General features: G+C 42.4%; 2 protein-coding genes across 4 annotated transcripts in view; one reads left to right on the forward strand and one right to left on the reverse strand.

Moving 5' to 3' along the window:
• Positions 1-21445, forward strand: LOC135542508 (glutaminase kidney isoform, mitochondrial-like). 3 transcript variants are annotated; one of them, XM_064969518.1, is made up of 17 exons: positions 1-472; positions 4843-4933; positions 5401-5519; positions 7416-7545; positions 7668-7747; positions 8076-8239; positions 9678-9736; positions 13123-13155; positions 13271-13329; positions 13858-13924; positions 14062-14112; positions 16182-16358; positions 16642-16773; positions 16875-16967; positions 17177-17238; positions 17473-17613; positions 19341-21445. In XM_064969518.1, the coding sequence occupies exons 1-17, from the start codon at positions 150-152 to the stop codon at positions 19495-19497; spliced, it is 1938 nt and encodes a 645-aa protein (XP_064825590.1). In that variant the 5' UTR covers positions 1-149; the 3' UTR covers positions 19498-21445. The 3 variants fall into 3 exon arrangements, with proteins under 3 accessions (XP_064825590.1, XP_064825589.1, XP_064825591.1); XM_064969517.1 differs by having other exon boundaries at positions 2-472; positions 4837-4933; XM_064969519.1 differs by lacking the exons at positions 1-472; positions 4843-4933; positions 5401-5519; ... (2 more) ...; positions 8076-8239; positions 9678-9736 and adding an exon at positions 11000-12566.
• Positions 19183-23643, reverse strand: part of LOC135542507 (signal transducer and activator of transcription 1-alpha/beta-like) — a 43733-nt gene continuing 39272 nt past the window's right edge. The window contains exon 44 of the mRNA XM_064969515.1: positions 19183-21989. Within this exon, the coding sequence (XP_064825587.1) occupies positions 21945-21989 (45 nt within the window). The 3' untranslated portion in view covers positions 19183-21944. The remainder of the gene's footprint in view (positions 21990-23643) is intronic.

The raw sequence follows: 23643 nt of genomic DNA on the forward strand, positions 1-23643 counted from the left end.
CTAGAACACATTTGAGAATCGTGACTCACTGACTGAACCGTTCTTCAACACCGAGACCCAACGCATTTGGAATATATTACTTAATATTTATTCAATATCTAGCTAGCTGAGTTATAAACAGCGCCACGATTTAGCTTGATAGGATTGACATGTTACATTTTCGGTCTTCGGTACTGCTCAAGGAGTTGTTTCAATCTAACCTGAAGCGCCCTTTGACAGGTATCGCCAGAAAGACATCACGATCAGTCGCGTATTGCTTTAGCATCGCCTGTACAGATGTCAGATCCGTGACCAAAGTAAAGTGTCTCCAGCATGCGGTTGGATGGAGAGCTACGCCATACACTACCAACGCCCACGGAACTCGGAACCTCTCCACCAAGAGCGACGACGGTTCGGTGCCACCGCCAACGGACACCAAAAATGACACCTCCACCAGCAATGAAACCGCCACCAAGGAGGCAGCTGCCGAGAAGTGAGTACCGTTAGCTAGCCGGTACAGCTGATAAAGCTATTAAATTATATTTAATCACATGGACCGAGTCTAGCAAGCTAGATTGATTTCTAATGAACCTCAATAAATTATGCAGTCCTCATTTGTCTAGAGATGTTGTTAACCTGACCCCTGTGCGTTCTGACAGTTTCAGTTCTGAAGGGTCAGAGACCCATATTACATCAGTCCCGCACACCTGCTCCCTTTATAGGCCTAGATCTATGTTCATTTAGTCATTTCATTTAGAAGGTTATGCATTTGGGATGTTATGAAATGACAATGTCTATGAAACAGCACTGTTATAATATTATAACAGTAATAGCCTATAATAACATGACTACGGAACAGTTCATATCTGTCAGGAATAATTGTAAAGCCAGGAACGCTCCTTCCGGCCTTAGCCTATATCAGAAAGGGATTTTCATTTTTTTCATCAATGACACCTAGAGGTCGGTCATCAAGCTGTGTTTTTATTGTTTGCTCTAGAGAAAGCGCTCTCCATCTGTTCTCTCTGTTATGAGTGTCATTCTACTTTAATACTGAACAGCCTCTCTCATTCTATAGTTTCTTGCAGGCTATATAGCATGGTGATAATGGCATGATAATAACAATTTGTTGGGTGTTTCAGCAACTTGTATGTCCTGGACACAGACTTCTACATTGGAAGTCTCCGTTTGAGTTGGCATATCATGATTGTCTTATCAGATAGTGAGTATTTGTTCTCGTCGTGTTAGGCCAGCTGATAAGGTAGGCTATTTATTTACCTCCCTCCTCTGCCAAAGGCAACTGTCCAATATTAGTGCTGTCCATGGTGGCAGGGACCACTTTGCGATTTAAAAAGACCTTGGTAAAGGGTAGGCTATTGAATGTCCATTATGAGCAAATCATTTGATAAAATCTCCTCCCAGCCAATCTTGCAGGAGTCAAGACACTTTAGAATCCTGGAAGTCTATTACCATGGAGACAGTCACAGTTCTGGCACTGCAGACTGGGCAGAGTAGTGCTTGCTGCATCAGAATGGGTAGAATGGCATTTTGGATCTAGTGTGACAGTCAGTGGGGATTTGGGAATGAGGATGGATGTCATCTAGGGGGCTACCATTTTGGAATTATAATGGATGTGGCTTTACATGGTCATCAGGATAATACACTGTAGCCTATCTCTCGGACAATGGATCCGTTTCCTAGCATTCAGGCCGAGCTTTAATATACTTGGTGGGATCTTAAGAATGGAGGGATCTTACACCCAATTTAGATGTGAAATCATTAGGCCAAACCAACTAGTCTGATTGGGGTAATGCCAGTTTATTGCATAATTTCTCACTGCAAAAAAACATAACAATTCCCTGTTGCCAAATCCTGCCCATCCCCTTGTGCATCTGTCACACATGGGCATTGCTACTATTGCCCCTGTTGGTGGCTTGAATTTGAGCATCATGTCATAGTCACCTCTGGGAGAGCTGGTACAGCGAACAGTAATACAGTAGCCCCAGACAGGAACAAGATATGAGAGTTCTCTCTAGACCCAGTTTCTAATCATACATAACATTTGATGGCTCATTTTGATTCATTCTCCCACAGACAGTTACAGGTATCCTATCCTACTCAGTCAACTGTGTGCTGTGAATGGAGTCGCTCTTATGAGAAAAACAAAATATCACTCGATAATGGGGCCAGGAACTCCTGAGTTCACTCATGCATTTTACTGCAGACAGGTGTAGAGTCGACCTAGGCTATTAATGCCGCCAGGAATAGGCTCGCTCTCTCTGTCACATCCAGTCAGTTTGCTTTTTCACAGAAAACAAATGCATCTACTGGTAATGATATGCCTCATTGCCCATAGCTTAGCAGGCACCCTTCTTGTTTTATCCATAGACAATTTGCTTTAGCTGTTGTCAAACCTGCTGTAGTACATTATTGACAACAACAACATCCTCCGTCAGGGTAGGTTCAATCACAGATACACAAACATTAGGCCTAGTCAGTCCAAATGGGTCCTCTGCTGGAAGGTAGCCTAGGTAGGCCTATAGCAGAATTATCAATGCACAGTCTGGTCAATTTAAAGGTTTTTCCTTTTCTGGTTTTGCCCTGGGTTGCATTGTGTTAGCGTGTGCAGCTGCAGCATATTGTGAGTGAATGGAGATCGAGTCCTTCAGACTCTGCCCTGACTCGGATTGATATCTGTGGTTCCCTCCTGTCAACAGACGATGATCAATGCACTTCGGACCACTTCACCAGTGACATCTTGGAGGTAGTGAAACCAGGCTGTGATGAATTGGGTCAAATAAAAATGGTAGCCAAAATGACTCCATCAAGTCAGTTAATGTTTGTGTCGGGCGCAAACGTATTCATCAGAGCGCTGCCTTGAAGCTGCAAGCATTTAGGGTCTATGACCATGTTATTACTGTCACACATTAATTCAAGAATTCTCCTTTGTACAGATTGTTCATTTCATTTGGTCACAGTTCAAGTAGTCATGCTGCCTTGAACTCCAGTGTATAAATAGCACAGGAGATGTAACACACTGACTGTAGGGCTAGGCTTGGCAGACTTCCCAAGTAGTAATGAGGATCAGTGACACCAAGTCGTAGCCTCTGGTCTCCAGAAACTATGGCCAGGGATACCAAGCTCTCTCTTTGCAGGACAGACCCGAAAGTGGGGCAGGCAGTGTGCTGTTGGAGGCTGAGGGCTAGGCTATGTGGCGGGATCCGTGCAGGCCTTCTGATGAGGCACACACTCTACATGCTGCACACAGTTGACCTCACAAAGCTGCAGGGAGGTCGAGGCAGTGGAAGGGGAAGAGAGGGGAAGGAGGAAGGCCAGCTAAGGCTGGGTGAGAGTTAATTAGTGGAGCATCATCAGCACCAGTCCAGATGCTTCACACCTGCTAATAGCCTGTCTGGGTGGACTTCCTATTATCCTGGGGCAAGGGCTTGGAGACATGAAGCAGAGAGGGTGCTGTTTTGTTTTACAGTGTGCTTTGCTGGAAGGAAATAATGATCTTTCTTCAGGTTCTGCCGTGCCATGGTTTTCACTGGTGTTGTGCAGTTTTGGATGCATTTGTTAATCCATGAATCTGTGTGTCTTATCAGTAAGCCTATCTGCTTGATGATGATGATGATGATGATGATGATGCACTATGTCACTGAGTTTGTTCTAATGCCACTCACTTACTCTGCATATTTTCTCTCCTTTTTTTCATTTGATCCGCTTGCTTTGCCTTGGTGTGTAAGTATATGTCTCAATTTATATACAGTATTTGTTCTCATGTAGATGTACTGTAGTTTTTCCAGGCTAAGCCTTGCTGCTGCTGAGTGCTCTCTCTTCAATTCTCTACCTCGAAATGTGCTCAGCCTCTACAAGCGACTGCGCTTGACTTCCCCAGCCGTCCCACCGACCGTTTGTTCTCGCGTTCCTCCCCGGCAGGCATCAGCAATCCAGAAATGACTCCAGAAATGGACCAATGATCACAATCAAATAGGCCTTATCAAAACATTTGACATGGAAATGATAAAGGATCATAATCATTCAAGAATAGGTTCTCAAAACAAACGAATGCGGCTTAAACAATCTCCAAACTGGAAGAGATCCTATTAAACAACAACAAACTGAAAGATATGCAGTGTCTGGAGTCTGAGTCATTTCTGGGTAGCTGATGAGGGGATTTGACCCTCTACCTCTATCAGTTTTCAAACGTGATGTCTTCTTCATCGCTAGGGCAGGCTACGGAGCTGGGTTACTATATCTCTATTGCCTGTCTGTCCCATGATGCATTGCGGGACTGACTTAGCCTGAGCTCCCACCCTCCTCCCTCAGAGATCCTATTTGGTGTGTGGTGAATCATGATGTAATACATACTCCTCGTTTAGGCCTAACTACAGTATTCCACCTATCTATCTACCTCTAACATACTGTACTAACTCTCCTCTCCCAGAGTGAGTGGAACGGATTTGGAGCTGCTATGCATAATACCAGTCTGTAAATAGACTAATGACTCACTTCAAGCCCCCGGGCATTAGCTAAAACTTGACACTATAATTTGTAACTGATATGCATGTATTTAAATTGACATAAAACCAACAGTCACCCTTATTTCTGATTGAAGAGCCATGCCAACAAGATATTGTCTATAAAAATTCTCCAAACTCTCCTTGAACTATCTGACTGGTGTTTTGGGAGCAGTGTTCAAACCCTTTCCTTAAAGCCGGGGCCGTAACGTGAAATACTCACCACCTCTCCTCTACAGTATTATAGCTAGTTAATCCCGGCCCCCTGCTGCAGTTCCCCATTGCCTTTAGAGAACTCTGGCCGTTCCTGACTGTGTGTGTGTGTGTGTGTGTGTCCCAGGAGAAGGAAGGCAGGCATCCTGCCCAGTCTGGAGGATTTGCTCTTCTACACCATTGCTGGGGGCGCTGAAAAAATCCCGGCTCACAAATTCACCACAGTGAGTGTCAGGCAAGAGCCAACCAGGCAGCCACATGGTTGAGCCAGCTGGATGGTAGTATAGCAATGGTGCCTGCTGTGTCATGATTACTGCCACAGTCTTATACTGTATATCTGAATATAAGGCTTGTTACTACGCTGGCTGTACCAGGAAGCAACAGCTCACTCATGTATGGCTCCTTGCTTGGGGTGACATTTATAGAATTAGATTCTTGTTAAATTAGAATTCATTCTATTTCTATGGTGAAATGTTGATCTCCCTCTATCTGGCATGGAAGAGCAGTTTGTTCAATAGGCCTTATTAGTCTCGACATTTACATTGGATCCCTTTAGAAATATAGCGTACTATTCCAGTCAATTGCCAAGTTATAACCTTGTTATAAGCATGACAAACAGAATAAACGTGTTGTAAACATGTAATAAACATGATACCCGTCAGCCCCCTGACCAGAGCCATGCTTTCTGCAGGCGCTGAAAGCCACAGGGCTTCGGACCGGAGACCCCCGGCTGAAGGAATGTATGGAGAACCTGAAAGTCATCATGAAGACCACGTCAGACGGAAACCTGGACCGGCACCTCTTCAAGAAGTAAGACCAGTCTAGAACTGGGATGTAGAACAGACACTAGAAGTACTGTTGATCAAGACTACTTCAAGAAGAAAGACACTAGAGCTGGGTTCTATAACAAGTTGCTTCTAGTTCCACAACACTCTAGACATTAGACCTAGAATAGAAGACTTGTGGTCATTTGATATATCAAGCACCGGTCATCATTTAGTCATTTGTGTGCCTCCTTTATTTGAACACAGTTCATGTAGGCCATAAATGATTCAGATTCCTTAGAAGTATTTGCTCAATGCATTTCAAGTCATTAATTATTCATAATATTTCAGGCTTTTATAAGGAAGCACGTTATAGTCAAGTCCTTTCAGATTGTCAAGGTCATATCAATCCCATTCATTTGAACATATCCTTTTTTACCAAAAATAGTCAATGGCGATTTTTGTCAAGAGACTCATCTCTACGATCACAAGAACTGTCCTTTCCAGATCAGCTGATATTTGCTTCAAAAAGAGTGTTCCTGTTTACAACCCTAGGACATACCATGTGACATAGCACACATAGCCCAGTGACCGCTTGAGAAAGCACTCTGTAGGCAAGCCACCCTGCAGGATACAGATCATAAGACAACACACTAGGAGCTACACAAACATGCTAGGAGGAGCTGCAGTAGCTTTGACTGGAAGCCATCTGGGAGGCAACTATTTATAGGCAAGAGAAGCCTATACAGTAAACACACCAGTGGGTGCATACAGTAGCAGGGAGAGGACAGGGTAAATAGATATCTGATTTCACACAGTAGCAGGGAGAGGACAGGGTAAATAGATATCTGATTTCATACAGTAGCAGGGAGAGGACAGGGTAAATAGATATCTGCTTTCATACAGTAGCAGGGAGAGGACAGGGTAAATAGATATCTGATTTCATACAGTAGTAGGGAGAGGACAGGGTAAATAGATATCTGATTTCATACAGTAGCAGGGAGAGGACAGGGTAAATAGATATCTGATTTCATACAGTAGCAGGGAGAGGACAGGGTAAATGGATATCTGATTTCATACAGTAGCAGGGAGAGGACAGGGTAAATAGATATCTGATGTCATACAGTAGCAGTGAGAGGACAGGGTAAATAGATATCTGATGTCATACAGTAGCAGGGAGAGGACAGGGTAAATAGATATCTGATGTCATACAGTAGCAGGGAGAGGACAGGGTAAATAGATATCTGATGTCATACAGTAGCAGGGAGAGGACAGGGTAAATAGATATCTGATGTCATACAGTAGCAGGGAGAGGACAGGGTAAATAGATATCTGATGTCATACAGTAGCAGTGAGAGGACAGGGTAAATAGATATCTGATGTCATACAGTAGCAGGGAGAGGACAGGGTAAATAGATATCTGATGTCATACAGTAGCAGTGAGAGGACAGGGTAAATAGATATCTGATGTCATACAGTAGCAGGGAGAGGACAGGGTAAATAGATATCTGATGTCATACAGTAGCAGGGAGAGGACAGGGTAAATAGATATCTGATGTCATACAGTAGCAGGGAGAGGACAGGGTAAATAGATATCTGATGTCATACAGTAGCAGGGAGAGGACAGGGTAAATAGATATCTGATGTCATATAACATCTTATACAAATCTATGAGCTAATTCCTCACAGTTATCTATTCCCTGTATCATGTGTACAATAACAATGTAGTAATATATATTCCATTTAGCAGACGCTTTAATCCAAAGCGACTTGCATGCATAGAGTTTCTTATGGGTGGCCCCAGCGGGTATTGAACCCTTGACCCTGGCATTGCAAGTGCCATGCTCTACCAACTGAAGCACACAGGACTCCATGTGTTACACTAGTCATAAGGTGACTCTGGTACCTAAGATAAAGACCACTGTCACCTTTTCTCTCCCAGGTGTGTCCAGAGCAACATCGTGCTGCTCACCCAGGCCTTCAGGAAGAAGTTTGTTATCCCCGACTTTGTGTCCTTCGCCTCCGAAATCGACGCGCTCTATGAGAATGCCAAAAACCTGGGAGGGGGACAGGTGGGTGAGGGAGAGGCCCCAGGGTCAGTGAGACGACATGGTGGTGATGATCATTTCCTGATTAAATGCTCATGACGAATGGGAAGTGTTGATATGTTGCCTTTTGTTTTGTTTTTGCGTAGGTGGCTGACTACATTCCCCAGCTGGCCAGGTTCAGCCCGGACCTCTGGGCCGTGTCCATATGCACTGTGGATGGACAAAGGTACAGCAGCTATAGTCATGTTTAACATGCAGTAAACACATAGCAGCCCACATTTCTATTTCTACAGTTAACTGTACTGACGTATAGTGTTCCTGTCAAACTGCTTACAGCAGCATTGTGACACTGTCCATACCAATGACAAAGTCACACACGGTAAAGTAGCTAATTAGTTACCCCACATAATGAGACATTCATTCATATTGTTCAAATTTGCCTTTGCTTATTGCCTTTAGCTCCTGGTTCTCTCCCCCCACTCATCCCCTCTCTCCATCCCTTCCTCTCTCTCTCTCTCTCCCCATCCCCTTCTCTCTCTCTATCCCTTCTTTAGACACACAGCGGGTGACACCAAAGTCCCGTTCTGCCTGCAGTCGTGTGTAAAGCCGCTGAAGTATGCCATCGCCGTGCACGACCACGGGACAGAGTATGTGCACCGTTTCATTGGCAAAGAACCCAGCGGCCTGCGCTTCAACAAACTATTCCTCAACGAGGAAGGTGAGGGTCGCACGTGTAGAGATATAAAATACTAGAGTGGCCGGTGTCATACAACCGACAGAGCTGCAGAATGAGATTCTGTAATTCTATGGTCGCAGGCAGCACCAGTCTATCTGGAGCTCCACGACTCGCTGTGTGGCTGTTAATTTCACACGCAGAACTGACAACAGAGGTGTTCGTCACAATGCAGTGTTGCTAAGGTGGTCCTATTTTACTTCAAACCTAGCATACCCTGTGAAAAGATATTGTCCTTTCATAGAATAATTGATGTCTTGTATACATACATTGGACAAGGCAGTTGTCCGGGTTGATGAATAGAGTGGAAGTAGGCCCTCTGGGTGGGTTGTCATGTGATTCAATGCAAGGTGATCCGGCCTGTGGTGCAGTCTGTTGCCATGGTAGTGTTATATGTAATCTTAATGAGAGGTGTTGGTGCAGCCGGATAGAATCAGTACATCGGCTCTCAATGTCCATACGCTCTACTCAAATCTGCAATAGTCTACGTAGACCTGGAGAAGAACATCAACTCGTGTATCATGTCTTTGATAAGATCCTAGGTTTTAAAGCGGGAATCCGTACTCGGTGAAACGGCCACGTCCGTTTTCTATATTACACCAACGGACACTGTTTTATTCCCTCGGACATCGTATGCAATGTGATGATTATTTGTTTTGCCACGACGCTGGAGGATCCTCTCCTCCGTCTCATCAACGAAACAAACGCAATAACAACTGTGCTGAACAGTGTCGATGCGTCGCCTTCTGTGGATGTCGGCTTCAAGTATGAAGCGCATACAGGAGCTGTATGGAGAGCAGCGGTTTGTCATGCGCTCTCGAATCGAGCCGAGTTTCCAATCAAATCAAAGGCAATGTAACTCATTGCTCCGAATGCTGTGTTGGTTTGGTAAAGGATGCTGTCTGAGCGCTGTAGATTGTGACTCGGGTTTAGTACAGGGTTTCAGTAAATCCCAGGTCGGTTTTGGTTGTTGGCCATGCTATCCAATCAGTTTAGGCAACCTGCTCGCAGTGGTAGGAATGTTTTTTTGTTTTTTTTTCTCCCTTTTGTGTGTGATTGCATAAGAAGATTAAAGGGGTTTAGGGGAAGGGAAGGGGAAGTGGCGTAACACAACAGACCTACAGTACAGCCAGTATTGAGCTGTGAGTTCATGGCTGTGTTCCTCAATATCACTAGTATGGTCTCTAGAATACAAAAGGCAGCCGTGGTCCCATCAGCATTCATTCATTATCCATCTGATTTGTTGTTCTGCTCATTTCCTCACTTCAAGTTCAAAGTTACATGATCTTTGGCCATATTTGCTTCTAACATTGAATGTGTTGTGTGGTGATTGTGCAGAAACTGTAACCTTGCTGTGTATGAACGTGTACTCTGTCCTCTGCATTTGCAGACATGTTATAATGTAACACACTGATTTCCACAGATAAACCACATAACCCTATGGTTAACGCCGGTGCTATTGTGTGCACGTCCCTCCTAAAGGTAAATAACATTTGAATTTCAGATAATAATTAATGTATGATTTTTATTTTGGGGGGGGGGCGGGGGGGGGGCATTTGTTTAAAAAAGAAACGTCGAACCATGCCTTTTGTTCAGTACAATGAGTAGTTGTACCAATAGTAGGCTACATAAAACACTAGGTCAATTCTATACGTACCTCGTTACCTTCTGAGTGACAAAGTTGTATTGAATTACATTTGAAATAAATTAAATGACAGGGAGGACTTCATTGCTTTAGCCAGATTACCAGCTTGCACTGTATTGTATATGGAGAGATTAAGACTATAGATCATCCCGCTGAAAGGGGATTTGTTTGGTGAAAGCATCAGTGATCCGCCTGCCTCTCAGTTATGAACATAGCCCATGCAGTACACACAAGGCTGAGTTTGTGTGAGACAGCGCTAGCGTGTCAGGCAATGGGTCTCAGATTGGTCTAACCAGCCCAGCCATATAGATAAAGAAATACATTTAATCATGGGTAAAACTGCTTTGGTATATGAATGAAAGATCAATATGTGGGTGTGTTTCTGTGCATCCGTCACCTGCTTAAATCTTATGTCTTTGACCAGGTAGAGGCAGAGCCAACCTGGCTGGCTATTGGCTGAGAGGAGTAGAATATCTTTGCTATTGGCTATTAGTCAGGAAGTGCTGTTAGAAATAGCTTACTGGGCCTCCCGACTGGTGCAGTGGTCTAAGGCACTGCATTGCAGTGCTAGCTGTGCCACTAGAGATTCTGGGTTCGAGTCCAGGCTCTGTCGCAGCCGGCCGCGACCGGGAGATCCACGGGGCGGCGCTCAATTGGTCCGGCGTCGTCTGCATTAGGGAAGGATTTGGCCGGCAGGGATGTCCTTGTCCCATCACGCACTAGCGATTCCTGTGACGGGCCGGGCGCAGTGCACGCTGACATGGTCACCAGGTGCACGGTGTTTCCTCCGACACATTTGTGCGGCTGGCTTCCGGGTTAAGTGGGCATTCTGTCAAGAAGCAGTGCGGCTTGGTTGGGTTGTGTTTCGGAGGAATCACGGCTTTCGACCTTCGCCTCTCCCGAGTCCATAAGGGAGTTGCAGTGACAAGACAAAACTGTAACTACCAATTGGATGCCACGAAACAAAAAAAGAAATAGCTTACTGTATGGGAGCAGTGCACCCTCTGCTGCTGAAACTGTGATGAATTCTCTTGTGTGTTTATTATGAGATATTGTAGGGTAAAACACATTCGCCTCCCATGCGTTGTAGGTGCCTCGCTGAAGACTAGAACCAAGAGGGGACACATACATGTATGTTGTGTGCATAAGTCTTCTGTAGTGTTGTTACTACATAACCCACCACCAGCCCATTGATCATATCAACGCGAGGAACTGCGCTTGTTTCATACTAAACTCTCAACAATCACATACCATAAACTAATGATACAAACTCTCTCCAAATGACTTCTCTTTCACCTTCAATGTCTTCAGAGACATAATACTTCATTCTCTGCAGAAATTAGGTTTCATCACCTTTTCGCTTACTGTATGTAGCCAAAGCCCATATCTATAACGGTCTGTCTTAGATGAAGACAGTGTAGGCAGTACATTATCACCTTCAAAACAACATACGGACCCAGATAGATGAGGCCTGGCTACTCATCAATCTCAACCACAACCAAGCCAAGTTACCGAATGAAGCCTTGCGTTTTCCTGCCTGGTTTGATTTGGGGTTGAACTCTGATGGAAAGGTGCCGTATGATTATCCTGTCTTAGGTGTTACTCCTATAAACTCTTAAGGAATAACGACTCTATAGTAATTCATGTTAACAAACGTATGTTTTTGGTACTTGTATCATACTGTACACTATGGTACATAGTACAGTACACAAAAGATTACACCTAGTGATATACAGATGTAGGAATGTAATTTGAGCCAGTTTGCTACAGCAGGGAAATAATCCTGCAGCAATAGGAAATGTGAATTATTATGTGAATTATAATTGACATTTTTTGTAGGGGTTGATATATTTTTCTTTAGAGAAAATCAAGTCTTGACATTTTAAAGTGGAAATTATAAACTTTTAATACACTACAAGTTTGCATTCTTCCTGCAATGAGTGATAAATTAAGATCCTACATCTGTAGCCTATCAGTAATTTGGTTATTTGGATGGCAGTCATTTGACTTGACAGGGTAATGATGTGGTATCCTTCTGCTTAAATCTTCATTATAACCTTAAACCAATCACTGTAAAGGTTGCTAATGGTGGGCTCAATAATCAATCCACTGATTGGATGCCCCTATATTCTAATATGGTCTGGTCTATATTCTAGTAATATAGACCAGATCAGTCTCTCAAAATGTGGTTTTTGTATGGTAAATCTGGGACTAAACTATGGGAAAATTGTAATGTATTTTTGAAGCCTCGTTTGTGGTTTATTTGTTGTTGCATATTTTACAGCAGTAAGATCTGTGGGAAATTATGACCACTCAATGACGTTGGTAATTTTTTTACTTAAATTATTCTCGCTATTGAACAACATCTGGATTTGTTTTAATATGCTACAGTTTTAGTAGTTGCTATTTGTCACCTGGATTTTACAAACGGTTTACAAATAAAATAAACAGAAAGGCAAAAAAAATGTTTTTCAAAATCCTGATAGTACAAACATTGTTTTTAGATGATTGATTATTTGTGTGTTATTTTTTGAATGTATTTAAACTGGTTTAACTGGTTAATTTGCCCTATTTGTATTATTAGAGTTAAATGTAACGTTTCGTTTCTGTAGTACCTCCTCAGCTCACACGACACATCCCAGAAGTCAGTGTGTTCTACAATATTAAGTGAGGACATCACTAATTAATCTGCACATATAGATCCATAACCTTTCTACAACACACAGGATTAGCCACACACTAGCATCACATCACTAACTTCCAACAGACACTCAGACCCCTACAGTACAAAGGCTACTTACACTACTACATATTAAGTTCACATATACATGTCTATGCAGGATTGCATATATAAGGAATTGCATTTACCTGTGGTGCGTTTTATCCCCATAACAGTCTGGTAGAATGGCCTACACATTATTTTCTCATTTGAAAACCCCTAACTCTTTAATTAGTGATTCATTTCATCTCCATCTTGCTAGTTGCCCAGTAATCCTAAATATTTGTAATATTTGGACTAAACTTATTTCTTTAGGGTATATATTTTTTTATTTTTTAGAATGATTATTGATAGATTTTGTAATGATATTGGTCATTCTAGGAATCATTTGAATTTGTCATAAGGTATTCCCACTAGCTAGGCAATATACAATTTCCTGTATATCTAATTTGATATACAGTATGTAGTCATTCATACTGATGTGATCTTCTGTTTCTCTTTTAGCAAGGGGCAAGCAATGCTGAGAAATTTGATTATGTAAGTAACGCTACCCAGTTCTTTTATGTTTAGCCCTACACTGCGCTGACTGTTTGGGATGATCATCTTTGTAATGATGGGTGTACTTTGTGACCTTTTGGACATTTTATGGCAGGTCATGAACTTCATGAACAAGCTGGCAGGAAACGAGTATGTGGGTTTCAGCAATGCCACGTGAGTTCTCAAGGGGAAGAACTGGGGTTGTGGTTTGGTTCAGCACCTTGGCTCACCACCATTGGTTCAGCACCTTGGCTCACCACCATTGGCCAGGTGCCGTTGCCTTGGTATTCATCCGTGTTGTTTTCATCACTCGCATTTCTAGTATGATAAATCACTTTCAAGTCAGTACTTTATTCTGCTTTAGAATAACACCACAAAAACAACAACCATAGAGATCAATCTGGATCTCAACAACATCAAAAACCATAGCCGCGGGAAGCAGGGGTGCTGAGGGTGCTGCAGCAACCCCTAAAAAAAAAATCTGTATTTTTTTTATACAGTTCACAAAATTGCACTGGGCCTTCACTAGTCCTGTATTAGCAGACCGATATAGACGGTATTTTTTGCAACCCTAACCCACTTCCTGCGGCGATGTCAAACAACACTAAAAGCTTTACTGGTTTTGGTAGTAGAATTTGAACCAAATTGGAATTTGACTTAGTTGAAACAAGACTCCTGAATGTTCCTGCTCTCTGCACCCAGATTCCAGTCAGAGAGGGAGTCTGGAGATCGTAACTTTGCTATCGGCTACTACCTTAAGGAGAAGAAGGTCGGTGACGGCTGAAACAAGCACACACACGTTACATCAATCAAGTGTACCTTTTCTAGATGACTTAGACATTTTTAATTAGGCATTTACAAGGCATTGTCTGACTGTCAAATCAAGCCACTGTTGTTTCTTTCTAGTGCTTTCCAGAGGGGACAGACATGACCTCCATTTTAGACCTCTACTTCCAGGTGAGTATTTGTATTTGGCAGCAGCTACTCCTCCTGGGGTCCAAACACATTAAGGCAGTGGTTCCCAAACTTTTTATAGTCCCGTACCCCTTCAAACATTCAACTTCAGGCTGCGTACCCCCTCTAGCACCGGGGTCAGCGCACTCTCAAATGTTGTTTTTTTGTTATACGATACATTTATTAAACATAAGAATGAGTGTGAGTTTGTCACTTCCCACGAGCCGGGTTGTGACAAAGAGCTCTTATAGGACCTGGGCACAAGTAATAATATAATAATGATCAATAGTTTTGCTCTTTATTTAACCATCTTACATATAAAACCTTATTTGTTCATTGAAAATTGAGAATAACTCACCACAGGTTAATGAGAAAGGTGTGCTTGTAAGGATGCACATAACTCTGCAATGTTGGGTTCTATTGGATAGAGTATCAGTCTTCAACCCTTTCCCACACACAGTCTGTGCCTGTATTTAGTTTATGCTAGTGAGGGCCGAGAATCCACTCTCACATAGGTACGTGGTTGCAAAGGGCATCAGTGTCTTAACAGCGCGATTTGCCAAGGCAGGATACTCTGAGCACAGCCCAATCCAGAAATATGGCAGTGGCTCCTGATTAAATTCCATTTTCACAGAACCGCTTCTTGCAATTTCGATGAGGCTCTCTTGTTCAGATATCGGTACGTGCACTGGTGGCAGGGTCATCCGTTTCGGGAAATTACCTGCGTAATTGCGCACCCAACTCACTCAGGTGCTTCGCTATATCACATTTGACATTGTCCGTAAGCTTGAGTTCATTTGCACACACAGAGAATAGACAGAGAATAGCTCCAACTTCTGAATCATAGCCTCAATTTTGTCCTGCACATTGAATATAGTTGCGGAGTCCCTGTAATCCTAGATTCAGATCATTCAGGCGAGAAAAACCATCACCCAGGTAGGCCAGTCCTGTGAGTTTCATCATGCAAGTGGTCAGACAAGTGAAAATTCTGGTCAGTAAAGAAAACTTTAAGCTCGTCTCTCAATTTTAAAAAATGTGACAATACTTTTCCCCTTGTTAACCAGTGCACTTCTTCTGTATGTTATAAAAGCGTTACATGGTCGCTGCCTATATCGTTCTCTTCACAGTCCCTGCTGTTCCATAAGGTGTTTTTAAAATGTTTTTTTTTCTGATTCTACTGATTTCATCAGTTACCTGATGTGGAAAAGGGTTCCATGTAGTACTGTGCGCCTCCCATAGTGTGTTCTAGACTTGGACTGTGAAGAGACCTCTGGTGGCATGTCTTGTGGGGTATGCATGGGTGTCCGAGCTGTGTGCTAGTCGTTTAAACAGACAGCTCGGTGCTTTCATCTTGTCAGCACTTCTTACAAAAACCAGTAATGATGAAGTCAATCTCTCCACCACCTTGAGCCATGAGAGATTTGCAGGCGTATTATTGTTGTTAGCTCTCTGTGCACATTTTAAAAGGGCAGCCGTGGTGCCCTGTTCTGAGCCAATTGTAATTTTCTTAAATCCCACGTGGCACCTGACCACACGACTGAACAGTAGTCTAGGAGCAACAAAACTAGGACCTGCCTTGTTGGTAGTGTTGTTAGGAAGGCAGAGCTTTATTATGGACAGACGTCTCCCAATTTAGCTGCTGTTGTATCAACATGTTTGGACCATGACAGAATTACAATCCAGGGTTACTCCAAGCAGTTTAGTCACCTCAACCTGCTCAATTTCCACATTATTCATTACAAGATTTAGTTGAGGTTTAGTGAATGATTTTCCCCAAATACAATGTTTTTAGTTTTTGAAATATTTAGGACTAACATTCCTTGCCACCCATTCTGAAACTAACTGCAGCTCTTAAGTGTTGCAGTGATTTCACTCGCTTTAGTAGTTGACATGTATAGTGGTGAGTCATCCAAATACATAGACATCGGTTGAGCATTTTTTTCTGAACATGGTTCGAGTTTGAAGCTGTATCATTTCAATGGGCTTAGTGGAGAAACATCCTGGTTGTGTTTTTCTCTCTCCGTTAGCTGTTATTCCCTATGGTATATTACAAGTTTTCTATTCTTCTCTAGCTGTGCTCCATCGAGGTGACCTGTGAAAGCGCTAGCGTCATGGCGGCAACCCTGGCCAATGGCGGCTTCTGTCCAATCACAGGCGAGCGCGTGCTGGGCCCAGAGGCGGTACGGAACACCCTGAGCCTCATGCACTCCTGCGGCATGTACGACTTCTCGGGGCAGTTCGCTTTCCACGTGAGTCTCCCCAGTTCCTTCCCTCAAGACTTGTGTTTGTTGATTTGACAGGGATCATGTACCCCAGTTTAGCATTGTTTCCTACGGTCTGTTTGGCCTGCTGTTCTTTGCCGTTGTTCCCACCGTGTCTCTAATCTACCGCCATTTTAGCATTACACTTTGCACTGCAGTAGATCTTCCACTCCGTGATGTTTGTCCACCCACTGCTGTTCATTTACGCTGATCTGTTTTGACACTGTTGTCTGCACTCCCTGTTAACCTCTTCCTCTATGCTGTCTGGCAGGTTGGACTTCCAGCTAAGTCGGGCGTGGCAGGGGGCATCCTGCTGGTGGTGCCCAACGTCATGGGTATCATGTGCTGGTCCCCGCCACTGGACAAGCTGGGTAACAGTGTACGAGGAATCCAGTTCTGCACGGTACGAGAAACTGATAGGTTTTCACTCTGTTGTCAGTGATCTGATTGATTGATGATTAGAAAACCAGCAGAAAGCCTGACAGGGATTTGCTCTGGTTCCAGGATCTGGTGTCCCTTTGCAACTTCCACAACTACGACAACCTGAAGCACTTTGTCAAGAAGCTGGATCCTCGCAGGGAGGGCGGAGACCAGAGGGTGAGTCGAGTTTAACTGGGAGCCTCTCTCTCCTTCTCCTCTCTTTTTCTACTTCCCTACGTTCACCAAGGTGCCTTCATGTACATGTAGTCACCGTGTTCCCATGAAAAGGCTGTGTTTTTTAAAGCAACAGTGCCATCCACTGGAAGATACTGATAGTGCTAAAGGAAAGGGGTTGACATGCAAACTGCCTCTCTGTTGTCTTTCAGGTGAAGTCGGTCATCAATCTTCTGTTTGCTGCATACACTGGCGATGTGTCTGCACTGAGGAGGTACACAAGCACTGCATTATCTCCATGTTTGCCAACAAGGCCTTGAAAATAAGCCATGAAAAGGAAATATGTCATGTTTTAACATCTTTGGAGAGTAAATTCCAAATCTGTCGCTGTGTCAGACAGAGACCTTGTGAGGTTTCCTGTGTGTCTACATGGGGACTAGAGGTGGTGTGTGTGCTATTTTGGCTGCCGTACAGTACTCATCACTGTCCTTCTGGGGAATGTGTCCAGGTTTGCTCTGTCTTCCATGGACATGGAGCAGAGGGACTATGACTCCAGGACAGCCCTCCATGTGGCTGCAGCAGAAGGGCATGTCGAGGTGGTCAAGTTCCTTTTGGAGGCATGCAGGGTCAACCCTGTTCCCAAAGACAGGTGAGCCTAGATTCAATGGCCTCCGACACCACCCAGTGTCTGTCAATGTAGCCAAGATCCAATGTCTCCAATGGACAAGGAGACATATGTTCAACCAGTGTCTGTAACCAGTTTTCCATCCCACTTTATGAGAGTAAAGTACAAGTTGGATAAGAAATGTCACAATAGGCTGAATGAAAACAACAGCAAATTTGTCAGTAAACTTTCCAAATGTCTACAAACCTAATTCGCTAGGCATGATTGGATATTTGTCTGTAAAATGTATTATGTAAGTAATGGTGTAAGTCATTGATATAATAACCATCATATCAAAGTAAACTTGGAGTCACACAATGATATGTTGTGTGGTCCTCCCACCACAACTTGCGAACATGCAGTTTATTAGGCTACAGGTGAAATAAGTTCTGATGAACTTCACAGGGTGGTAAAAGTGCATGGTGATGAGCTTGACCTACAGTTGAGGTTTACATAGTCAGAGAGTGAGGTTTACATACATCTTAGGTTGGAGTCATTAAAACTCGTTTTTCAACCACTCCACAAATTACTTGTTAACAAACTATAGTTTTGGCAAGTTGGTTAGGACATCTACTTTGCATGACACAAGTCATTTTTCCAATAATTGTTTACAGACAGATTATTTGACTTCTAATTCACTGTATCACAATTCCAGTGGGTCAGAAGTTTACATACACTAAGTTGACTGTGCCTTTACACAGCTTGGAAAATTCCAGAAAATGATGTCATGGCTTTAGAAGCTTCTGATAGGCTAATTGACATCATTTGAGTCAATTGGAGGTGGACCTGTGGATGTATAAAACTTGGTAGACCTCCACAAGTCTGGTTCATCCTTGGGCGCAATTTCCAAACGCCTGAAGGTACCACGTTCATCTGTACAAACAATAGTAGTACGCAAGTATAAACATTATGGGACCACGCAGCCGTCATACTGCTCAGGAAGGAGACGCGTTCTGTCTCCCAGAGATTAATGTACTTTGGGGCGAAAAGTGCAAAGACTCAGTTACAACTTATTGTGGGAAGCTTGTGGAAGGCTACCTGAAACGCTTGACCCAAGTTAAACAATTTAAAGGCAATGCTACCAAATACACTCAATTAGTATGTCAACTTCTGACCCACTGGGAATGTGATGAAAGAAATAAAAGCATTCTCTACTGTTATTCTGACATAAAACAGGGAATTTTTACTAGGATTAAATGTCAGTAATTGTGAAAAATGGAGTTTAAATGTATTTGGCTAAGGTGTATGTAAACTTCCGACTTCGACTGTAAATGTGTATATATCCTCGACACCGGTACCCCCGCACATTGACTCTGTACCAGGACCCCCTACCAGGACCCCCTGTATATAGACTCGCTATTGTTATTTTACTGCAGCTCTTTAATTATTTGTTACTTTTATTTTTGTATTTTTCTTAACTGCATTGTTGGTTAAGGGCTTGTAAGTAAGTACTTCACTGTAAAGTCTACACCTGTAGTATTCAGCGCATGTGACAAATAAACTGATCTTGTTTTTTTACATGTAACAGCAAAAGTTATTAAGTCCACGACATCATCATGCACAGCCTTTTGCACAGCCTGCACACATTTTATTTATGCAGATTTGAGAATATTCAAGTGAAAATCTGTCGCCAATTGGATGGAAACATAGCTCATGTAAAACGTGTCCATTTAAGAGCAGTGTTTACAATGTCTCTTGTCCGTTCCATCAAGGTGGGGTAACACACCAATGGAAGAGGCAGTGCACTTTGGACACCACGACGTTGTGACCATGCTCCAGGACTACAACAACAAGTACAGTCCACCAGGGGGTGCCACTGAGGACAAAGAGAAGGAGATATCAGAGAAGAACATTGATGGCCTACTATGAGCAAACTAATACTCTTATATATATCCATAGAAATAAAATAACTAGAACGGACGTTCCCATTGAAATTATATATACGTGATCTGAGCAGCTTGGTCCTTTCCAGTCATTCTATTTCTATGTCCCCATTAACTATCCGTGTGTGGTCTCTTTGTCACGTTAGTGGTAGGTCACGTATACTGTTGATAATGCTGTATTGTTGGTTTTGTATAAAAGTATTGTATTTCTAGTATTTGAAAAAACGACAGTGTTTAAAAAAATATTGACCTTTGACTTTTTCCCGATGTTTTTTGGGTTGATGTTTCCTTTCGCTTCGCTTTATGTCATACTGCTCACCTCTCCCTCAGTGTGTCAGCACGATGTGTAATGTATTTTCTACATTTAAGTGCACAAAACATTTCTCTTTATGTACAACATTGTAAAACCTGAACGTATCCATAAGATAACGTGTACATTTATGTAATGTGTGTATATCCCTGAAAGTAATATAATATCAGAGGTAGATGGATTCAGTGTAAATACTATTTAATCTGAAGTGATTCTCACTGGTACAGCTTTTGAAGGAAATTGGTAAAGTCCACACACTGTGCATTAGGCTTAAGTTGGACTATTTATGAGGCAGAATGCGTTAAACTATTCCACACATTCACAGATCTAGGTAGCCTGGTTGCAAAGCTGTTTGGACTGTATATGGCACTGGCTATACAGGCCAGACAGATCTGGGACCACAGGCTATGGTTTAAGACCTCTGGTCTTTTGATTTAGGCCTAGTGGCTTCATATGAATTGAAAGTATGGCATTATGTGGAGTGAGTTTAGTTTTGTTGGTTTGCTATTTGATAGCTAGACAGTTTTGCACCTTTTTCTCCAAAATAAAATAAAAAATCATTTGATTGTTCTATAATCTTATTTTAATTTTGGAGTAGTAAGGGGGTTATTTGTTTAAGTGTCAGCCAAAGCTTTTCTGTACGTTTGCTCCACCTGAATAGTCTCGTCGGCGACTTAAAAAAGAAAAGAAAAAGCATATTATACGTGAGCCGCCTCAGGAGCAATACAATTCAACCAGCAGCCATGTGCTCTTTACAGACAGGTTCCCCACCTATGCTAAGTCCAATTTTAGGGAAAAACATAACTCTTCGAAACACTGATTTATCACTTCATGGATACAGCCGTGTCAATGGTGTTGCTATTATGTCTTGTCACACAAGTTTACTTATTTGTCAGATATTTGGTTTTACATGGATTTTATCTTCAGTTATAGGCAGTGCATTACACTTTAATGAATGTTTTTAGTTTGGAACAACTCCACAACGGTGGACTTTAAATCTTGCCATGCTCACCCAAATGCCTCTTTTGGGTAGAGATAAAATAGTTATCCTTATGGGCCTGTATGTAAGCAGATTATAAACTAATGGTTCACTTTTTATGCAGATACGCATATTGATTGTTTAACTGTTTAGAGTGTAAAAGTGTAAAATAAATGAAAAGGCAGGCTGTTTTGGTGAGAACTGTGTGTATATTTGTTTGTTATTGACTATGGGAGGGACAGTGACTACAAATCTGGTAATGACAGAGGACCATGCCAACAAAATCTCAAGCCCTATACTATTGTTCTAAAAGTACCTAAGGCAACTTACTTGTGACTTGATGAATATATATTTATATTGAATAACTCATCTCAAGTATTCAGTGTTGCTTTCATTGGATTTGACTTGACTTTGTCTCCCCAGTCCCTGTTGCACAAGAAGCCTCGTATGTATGAGTGTTTATTGTTCCCCTATGTAGGTGCAGGTCAACTTCAACATTAACTAATTATTTTGAATGTACCACAGGTGTATACTGTCATCATCAGTTTGTTTTCATTCAAGTATATCTGCTTTAGCTGTGTGTTGCAGGCAATGGAGATATATTTATTTCAATGATCAAACAATAAATAAAGAACTTTAAATATGGATATATCCCTTTACTCCCACTATATTCTTGAATTTAGGCATGTGAAGACTTGGGTATCTTCATTAATTAATTCCATGAATTTTCAAATGATCACCAAATTAACAAAGTATGAATTGCTTCCAGTGCAGTGAGTACATGATTATTTACAGCACCAGTTTATCAATTCAGATATTTAAAACTTGTGAGAAAATTGTACTGTCTGCAGAGAGAGAGTGAGAAGAAATGTACAATTCAAGGCTATCTTGGTTCTTGCAGATGACCGACCTCAGACCAATTGACAGTACGCCCAGAACATTGCTCTGGGAACCAAAAGGAGTATCTCAGTTTCAAGTTCCCAGCTGAGAGAAGAAGCCTCGTCAGTCACATGCAGAAACCAGTGTTAATAATGAGTAATGTAAATCATGCTTATATGACTTGTTTGTGTAGCAATTTATAAGGACTGAAAGGGAACGCCCTTTTCAGAGTTTTCATCAAGCTTGCGGTCCAAGTCCAGTGTGTTCAGTTGCGGTCCAAGTCCAGTTTGTTCTCAAACTCTGCAGTCATCTACAGAGGATGATTAAAAAAAGTCAATGTGAATAAAAATGTATTTTTCATTAAGGAACCAGAAAATCAATGCCATGATGATAATGACATGCTGTACAACAATATTTTCACAAAGTCAAATTCATTTGTGTTATAGGCTTCCAGATGCTTGTATCTAAACCAAAGTAGATGGTAATAAGATTGTAGATTAAAGAGACCCCAACTGATGTACAAAACAATATGAGGTCCTAAACCTACATCACCAAAAGTATGTGGACACCTTCAAATTTGTGGATTCGGCTATTTCAGTCACACCCATTGCTGACGTAAATAAAAATCGAGCACACAGCCACGCAATCTCCATAGACAAATATTGACAGCAGAATGGCCTTACTGAAGAGCTCAGTGACTTTCAACGTGGCACCGTCATAGGATGCCAACTTTCCAACAAGTCAGTTCAACAATGTCTCACCTGCTAGAGCTGCCCTCGTCAACTGTAAGTGCTGTTATTGTGAAGTGAAAACGTCTAGGAGCAACAACGGCTCATCCGAGTGATGAAGCGCATAAAAATAGTCTGTCCTCGGTTGCAACACTCACTACCGAGGTCCAAACTTCCTCGAAGCAACATTAGCACAAAAACTGTTCGTTGGCCGAGCAACTGGACACACACAAGCTTAAGATCACCACGCACAATGCCAAGCGTCGGCTGGAGTGGTGTAAAGCTCGTCACCTTTTGACTCAGGAGCAGTGGAAACGCATTCTTTGGAGTGATTAATCACTTTCCACCATCTGGCAGTCTGACGGACAAATCTGGATTTGGAGAATGCTACATGCCTGAATGCATAGTGCCAACTGTAAAGTCTGGTGGAGGTGTAATGTTCTGGGGGCTGTTTCCTGGTTTGGGCTAGGTCCCTTAGTTCCAGTGAAGGGAAATCTTAATTCTACAGCATACAATGACATTCTATAAAATTCTATGCTTCCAACTTTGTGGCAATAGTTTGGGGAAGGCCCTCTCCTGTTCCAGCATGACAATACCTTGGTGCATAAAGTGAGGTCCATAGAGAAATGGTTTGTCAAGATCAGTGTGGAAGAACTTGAGTGGCCTGCATAGAGACCTGACCATCGAACACCTTTGGGATGAATTGGAATGCCGACTGGGAGCCAGGTCTAATTGCCCAACTTCAGTGCTTGACCTCACTAATGCTTGTGGCTGAATGTTAAGTTTATTAATTTGACCATTTAAAAAAACAAGCACACATAAAACTTGAAAAGGTGGTCCTCTTAATGGAAGCAAATCACTGCAGCAATGTTCCAACATCAAGTGGAAGGCCTTCCCAGAACAGTGGAGGCTGTTATAGCAGCAAAGGGGAGGACCAACTCCATATTAATGCCCATGATTTTGGAATGAAATGCTCCACGAGCGGGTGTCCACATACTTTTGGCCATATAGTGTAGCATAAAGGCACATCCTTGTAGCTGTGTAGGCTAATATTGTCAAAATGTTTGCCTTGGGGTAAGTTGAGTCAATGGCTACCATACCCTATACAAATTACGATTACATTTAGTCAGTTTTATGCATAATATGCTAAGTATTTTTGCAATGTGTCATGCATATGAACTTGAGTGCATTTATTATGTTAAAGAGCAGACCCCATGGGGCCGTGTATACAAATGT

This window comes from Oncorhynchus masou, chromosome 6 (genome assembly GCF_036934945.1).
Source record: "Oncorhynchus masou masou isolate Uvic2021 chromosome 6, UVic_Omas_1.1, whole genome shotgun sequence".
NCBI lineage: Eukaryota > Metazoa > Chordata > Actinopteri > Salmoniformes > Salmonidae > Oncorhynchus > Oncorhynchus masou.